Source organism: Cebus imitator, unplaced genomic scaffold, assembly GCF_001604975.1.
Source record: "Cebus imitator isolate Cc_AM_T3 unplaced genomic scaffold, Cebus_imitator-1.0 Scaffold169, whole genome shotgun sequence".
NCBI lineage: Eukaryota > Metazoa > Chordata > Mammalia > Primates > Cebidae > Cebus > Cebus imitator.
The window spans coordinates 2,187,348-2,194,632 of NW_016107484.1; the positions used below are offsets into that span (position 1 = coordinate 2,187,348).

At 47.5% G+C, this 7,285-nt stretch overlaps 1 protein-coding gene across 3 annotated transcripts in view; it reads left to right on the forward strand.

Annotated features, from left to right (window-relative positions):
• CUNH12orf65 (chromosome unknown C12orf65 homolog) overlaps positions 1 to 6,799 on the forward strand; it is a 20,592-nt gene extending 13,793 nt beyond the window's left edge. For 2 of the 3 annotated variants that reach the window (XM_037744245.1, XM_017544378.2), the window contains exon 2: positions 5,344 to 6,799. In XM_037744245.1, coding sequence (XP_037600173.1) covers positions 5,372 to 5,674 — 303 coding nt within the window. In that variant the 5' untranslated portion in view covers positions 5,344 to 5,371 and the 3' untranslated portion in view covers positions 5,675 to 6,799. The remainder of the gene's footprint in view (positions 1 to 5,343) is intronic. The other variant, XM_017544377.2, reaches the window with a different exon arrangement.
• The last annotated feature ends 486 nt before the right edge of the window (positions 6,800 to 7,285 follow it).

Consider the following 7,285-nt stretch of genomic DNA (forward strand, 5'->3'; position numbering starts at 1 on the left):
CCCAGCTAATTTTCGTATTTTTAGTACAGACAGGGTTTCACCATGTTGGCCAGGTGGTCTTGAACTCCTGACCTCAGGTGATACAACCTTTTGGCCTCCCAAAGTGCTAGGATTACAGGCTGAGCCACTGCACCTGGCCCATTGTATCATTCTTATGCCATTGTGTCCTCATAGCTTAGCTCCCACCTATCAGTGAGGACATACAATGTTTGGTTTTCCATTCCTGAGTTACTTGGAATGATAGTCTCCCATCTCATCCAGGCCACTGCAAATGGTGTTAATTCATTCCTTTTTATGGCTGCATAGTATTCCGTCGTGTGTGTGTGTGTGTGTGTGTGTGTGTGTGTGTGTATATATATATGTGGCTCACGCCTGTTATATATATATATCTCTCACAGTTTTTTTATCCGCTAATTGATGGGCATTGGGTTGGTTCCACAATTCTGCAGTTGTGAATTGTGCTGCTATAAACATGCTTGTGCAAGTATCTTTTTTCAAATAATGACTTCTTTTCCTCTGGGTAGATACCCAGTAATGGGATTGCTAGATCAAATGGTAGTTCTACTTTTAGTTCTTTAAGGAATCTCCACACTGTTTTCCATAGTGGCTGTACTAGTTTACATTCCCACCAGCAGTGTAGAAATGTTCCCTGTTCACCTCTTCCATGCCAACATCTACTGTTTTTTGATTACGGAAATTCTTGCAGGAGTAAGGTGATATCACATTGTGTTTTTGATTTGCATTTCCCTGATCATTAGTATGTTTAGCATTTTTTTTTTTTCCCTAAAGATGGGGTTTCACCATGATGGCCAGGCTGGCCTTGAACTCCTGACCTCAGGTGATCCACCCACTTCGGCCTCCCAAAGTGCTAAGATTACAGGCGTGAGCCACCGCACCTGGCTGTTTAGCATTTTTTCATATGTTTGTTGACCATTTGTGTATATTCTTTGAGAATTTGTATATCTTCTGTCACCAGGCTGGAGTGCAGTGGCGCGATCTTGGCTCACTGCAACCTCCACCTCCCAGATCCAAGTGATTCTCTTGCCTCAGCCTCCAGAGTCGCTGGGACTACAGGCACACACCACCACACCTGGCTAATTTTTGTATTTTTTAATTAGAAACAGGGTTTCGCCATATTGGACAGGCTGATTTGGAACTCCTGACCTCATGATCCACCTGCCTCAGCCTCCCAAAGTGCTGGGATTACAATCGTGAGCCACCGCACCCAACCAAATTCTTGAAGCTATCTATTTCCCTGAATATTTCTCTCTTCACTTCTTGTATCATTTTTTTGATTTCCTTACATTGGGCTTCACCTTTCTCTGGTCTCTCCCTGATTAGCTTCTTGAATTCTTTTTCAGGTAAATCAGGGATTTCTTCTTGGTTTAGATCCATTGCTGGTGAACTAGTGTGTTTTTTGGGGGGTGAAGAGCCTTGTTTTGTCATATTAGCAGGGTTGGCTTTCTGGATCCTTCTCATTTGGGTAGGCTCTGTCAGAGGGAAGGTCTAGGGCTGAAGACTGTTTAGATTCTCTTGTCCCAGAGGGTGTTCTCTTGACGTAGTACTCTGCCCCTTTTCCTATGGATGTGGCTTCCAGTGAGCCGAACTTGCAGTGATTGTTGTCTCTCTTCTGGGTCTAGCCACCCAGCAAGTCTTCCTAGTTCCTGGCTGGTACTGGAGGTTATCTGCACAGAGTCCTGTTATATGAACCGTCAATGGGGTCTCTCACCTTGGATACCAGTGCCTGTTCTGGTGGAGGTGGCAGACGGTGCAGTGGACTCTGTGAGGGTCCTTAGCTTTGGTGGTTTAATGCTCTATATTTTCGTGCTGGTTGGCCTCCTGCCAGGAGGTGGTGCTTTCCAGAAAGCATCTGCTGTGGTAGTATGGGGGAGGAACCAGCAGTGGGTGGGGCCCTAGAACTCCCAAGATTAGCCCTTTGTTTTCCTACCAGGGTGGATAGGGAAGGACCATACAGGGCTAGGCGTGTCTGAGCTCACTCTCCTTGGGCAGGTCTTGCTGCAGCTGCTGTCGGGGACGGGATTGAGATTCCCAGGTCACTGGAGTTGTGTACCTAGGAGAATTATGGCTGCCTCTGCTGAGTCATGCAGGTTATCAGTGAAGTGGGAGAAAGCCGGCAGTCACAGGCCCAGCTCCCAGGCAAATGGAAGGGCCAGTCTCACTCCCACCATGTCCCGCCCAGGCAGAGGATGAGACAGGCTTAAAAACTTGCCCAAGGCTATTCGCCTCCCAGCTATAAGAAAAGGGCTGTAGTTTTTCCCCATCTGTGAAGTCTGCATGCCCGACTGGTACCCTTCCCCAAGTTCCAGCCAGGAGGCCTCTCGCCTTGTTCAGATTGTTACAAAGTTCAACTAGAGAATTCCTTCTCCCTGTGGAGTTTTACCCCCTGCTTCTCTGACCACCCTCCCTCCCAATGGATCCTTGTGGTAACATGCAGGAATGGGCTGCTTGGGGACCCAGTGAGCTCCCAGGGCCTTTCTGCTGCTTCCTCTACCCCTGAGTTTCGCTCGGCTGGGTCTAACTCAGCTCTGGTAAAGTCAGAAACTTCTCTGGCAAACAGATCTTCACCTTCTCCAGTGGAGGGTGTATGTTTGGGAGAGGAGGGTCTCCCTTTCCCATTTTCACAGTTGGGGCAATCACATTATTTGGGGGTCTCCTGGGTCCTGCAGGAGCAGTCTACTTCCTTCAGAGGGTCTGTGGATCCTCTCAGGATTCCTGGTTTGTTCTTGCAGTGGATCTGGAGCTAAAATTCACTATGCAAGCCTCTGCATGCTGCTCTGTCTGAAGCTGCAATCTAATCCTGCCTCCTGTCCACTATGATCTCAGAAACTTCCATGCAAATAAATTATGATCACAAGGTCCCACAATACGCTGTCTGCAAGCTGAGGAGCAAGGAGAGCCAGTCCAAGTCCCAAAACGAGGGCAGGGAACATCCAGCATGGGAGAAAGATGTAGGCTGAGAGGCTAGGCCTGTCTTGTCTTTTAAAATCTTCTCTAACCTGTAAGTTCCATAAAGACAGTCTAGCTCTTTTTCATCTCAGATCACTCACTAATGCCTAACAAGGACCTTATTAAAAGTTAGTTGAGCCTGGGCGCCATGGCTCATGGCTGTAATCCCAGCACTTTGGGAGGCTGAGGTGGGTGGATCGTGAGGTCAGGAGTTCAAGATCAGCCTGGCCAAGATGGTGAAACCCTGTCTCTACTAAAAATACAAAAATTGCTGGGTGTGGTGGTGTGTGCCTGTAGTCCCAGCTACTTGTGAGGCTGAGGCTGAGGCAGAGAATTACTTGAACCTGGGAGTCAAAGGTTGCAGTGAGCCAAGATTATGCCTCTGCACTCCAGCCGGGGTGACAGAGCGAGACTCCATCTCATACAAAAAAAAAAGTTGACAGGCTGGGTGCACTGGCTCACGCCTGTAATCCCAGCATTTTGGGAGGCTGAGGCAGGTGGATTACCTGACCTTAGGGGTTTAAGACCAGCCTGGGAAACATGGTGAAACCCCATCTCTACAAAAAAAATAATTACCAGGTGTGGTGGTGTGTGCCTGTAGTCCCAGCTGAGAGACTCACCTGACCATGGGGAAGTCAAGGCTATAGTAAGCTGTGATCACGCCACTGCAGTCCAGCCTGCACGATAGAGTAAAACTCTTGTCTCAAAAAAAAAAAAATTAGTTGACTTGGTAATTCCAATGATGAGTACCAGTTGGACCATATTACTGGCAGTGCAGCCAGGGGAACAGATGTTCCCATTCAAATCCATGAAACTGGAAACAAAAAAACAACAATCATGACATTGATTGATAGTGATGTTTACTATGTCAGACTGTTTAAGCTCAGCTATAAAATAGACTCTAAGCCGGGTGCGGTGGCTCACGCATGTAATCCCACCACTTTGGGAGGCTGAGGCAGGAGGATCACTTGAGGTCAGGAGTTAAAGACTAGCCTGGCCAACATTGTGAAACCTCACCTCTACTAAAAATACAAAAATTAACCAGGCGTGGTGGCATGCACCTGTAATCCCAGCTACTTGGGAGGCTGAGGCAGGAGAATCGCTTGAACCCGGGAGGCAGAGGTTGCCATGATCACACCATTGCACTCTAGCCTGGGGGACGAGAGTGAGACTTCGTCTCTAAATAAATAAATAAATAAATAAATAAAATAGACTCTCATACTGTCATCTTTACATTTTGATTTCAGAGATTCTCAAACATTTAAAATACAAGCACTTGACCCAGATCCTAATTCTTACTTGGTGCACTATTTAATATACCTTTCTCAAATAACAGCCCCATTCCTTTGATTTTCTTTTGTTTTGTTTGTTTTGTTTTGTTTTGAGACAGAGTCTTACTCTGTCGCCCAGGCTGGAGTGCAGGGGCACAAATTCTGCTCACCACAACCTCTGCCTCACCCTCCCGAGTAGCTGGGATTACAGACGCCCACCACCACGACCGGCTAATTTTTGTATTTTTAGTAGAGACAGGGTTTCATCATCTTGGCCAGGCTGGTCTTGAACTCCTGACCTCATGATCTACCCGTCTCAGCCTCTCAAAGTACTGGGATTATAGGCATGAGCTACCGAACCCAGCCTGAATTTCACACTCAAAACCTCTTCTTAAATACTATGCAGCCATAAAAAATGATGAGTTCATTTCCTTTGTAGGGACCTGGATAAACCTGGAAACCATCATTCTCAGCAAACTGACACAAGAACAGAAAATCAAACACCGCATGTTCTCACTCATAGATGGGTGTTGAACAATGAGAACACATGGACACAGGGAGGGGAGCATCACACACTGGGGTCTGTCGGGGGGAAATAGGGGAGGGACAGCGGGGCGGTGGGAAGTTGGGGAGAGAGAGCATGGGGAGAAATGCCAGATATACATAATGGGGAGGAAGGCAGCAAATCACACTGCCACGTGTGTGTACCTATGCAACAATCTTGCATGTTCTTCACATGGACTCCAAAACCTAAAATGCAATTTAAAAAAAAAACCACAATCATAAACAATGTTGACCCATAAAAAAAAAAAAAAAAAACTTCTCCTTAGAAAACAGCACCTCTGGGTGCTTGGAAAATATTTTTGGTCTATTGCAAGAAAATATGTATTAACTGCCAGGGCCTGGAGCAGTAACATGGCAGACAGTACAAGGCTGAGGAGAGGGGTGTCTTGCTGAATAATCTGTCTTCACTCATTTCCTAAATCCCCCAATAACAGATGGGTCATCTTTTGAATTGCTTTATGAAAAGCTGTCTTGGAATCTGAAGCATAATCTTGAGGGCAGATGCCTCTTACTGAAAGCTCTCCTTATTCATCTAACCCAGGTCCTCAGCCAGCAGAGCCACGTTCCTTATGAGCACCACAGGTTTATTTCATTTTCCTACACCACTGACCCGAATATGCCCGGCGCCATGGGGACTCCGGCTTTGGGAGAAGCTGAGGTTGTTATCCCCAGGAATAGCTGTCACTCCAGTCCAGATGGCAGGCAAGAAGGACTATCCTGCACTGCTTTCCCTAGATGAGAATGAACTCAAAGAGCAGTTTGTGAAAGGACACGGTCCAGGGGGCCAAGCAACCAACAAAACCAGCAACTGTGTGGTGCTAAAGCACATCCCCTCAGGCATCGTCGTAAAGGTAGGGGACAAATGCCACTGAGGGGAGAGGCCCCACCTAAGGGTTCCACAGCCCCAGAGATTTGTCCCAAGTGTGAATGGGACCAGCTGAAGTGCACAGCTCATTCTGGCGCGAGCCCCCTCTACCAGCTGGGCGGTAGAGGGCACTGCAGATGTCATCCCATCCCTGAGCCTTTCTGCCTACAACAACCTGGGAAGCCTGCTTCCACGATCTTTTGGAGCCAGGGTATGGCGGCCATCCTTGAATCTGACAGGCAGCACTGGTGCTTGGCTGCCGCCCCGGAAGCAGCAAGCTGACAAAGCTAAGCAGTGGCTGATAAAGGCAGGCGCCTGGGCAGTGTGGTTCTTTGAAAGCTACTCCCGCTGCAGGATGGCTGCCAAGATCTCCAGCATTATTGTGGGCTCCAAGTCCCTGAGGAGGCAGCAAGCAGGCCTGGGTTGTTGGCTAGCAGTCCCAGCCCTTAGCTGACCTGGCTGGTTAACATTAGGGTGGCCACATCCTCCATGCCTCTCTGTCCCCCTTGGTAAATGTCGGTAATACCTCCCAGCCTGGCCAACAAGGTGAAACCCCATGTCTACTGAAAATACAAAAATTAGCTGGGCATGGTAGTATGCGCCTGTAATCCCAGCTACTCAGGAGGCTGACACAGGAGAATTGCTTGAACCCAGGAGGCAGAGGTTGCAGTGAGCTGAGATCACTCTACAGCACTCCAGCCTGGGCAACAGAGCAAGACTCCTTCTTAAAAAAAAAAAAAAAAAAAAGCCAAGCCTGGTCAGAGGGGCTCCCAGTCCATCTGCCTCATGACCACCAGAGAGCCCTGGAAGCAGCACAGAGATAGCCAAGGCAGGCGTTTCGTGTATAAAAATACTGGTAGCAGATACTTACAGGTCATGGGAACGTGTGGGAGGAACTGTTCTAAGCAGCATTAACTCTGCAATCCCCATAACCCCATGTTCATGATTTCTATCACAGTAGAGGTGTGGAATCTGGGGCACAGAGATGTTAAATGACCTCCCCAAGGTCCTGCAACTTAGTAGTCAGTTCACACCATACCCCAAGTCCACATTCCTAACAGCTGCACTTCATTGAGGGGTGGTTTTGTTTCGCCCATTGCCCAGGCTGGAGTGCAATGGTGTGATCTCAGCTCACTGCAACCTCTGCCTCCCAGGTTCAAGCCATTCTCCTGCCTCAGCCTTCAGAGCAGCTGGGATCACAGGTGTGCAATGCCATGCCCGGCCTTTTTTTTTTTTTTGTATTTTAGTGGAAACAGGGTTTCTCCATGTTGGTCAGGCTGGTCTCAAACTCCCAACCTCAGGTGATCTGCCCACCTTAGCCTCCCTTAAAGTGCTGGGATTACAGGAGTGAGACACCATGCTCACCCTCACTGCCAGGATTTTGAGCCACAAGCATATCATGTAAAACCTCAATCACTTTTCTTTTCCTCTTTGAAAAACGTCATTCATTGGGTAAAGGAGAGGGAAAAAGAAAAAAATGTCATTCATGAGTAACAAAATTCTGAAACCCGACAGTTAATTTTTGTTTAACGTACTTTACATAACTCATTACAAATAAATTTGCTTTCAGTATTATTCTTTCACCCTAATTTCATAGAATTTTTTTTTTTTTTTTTTT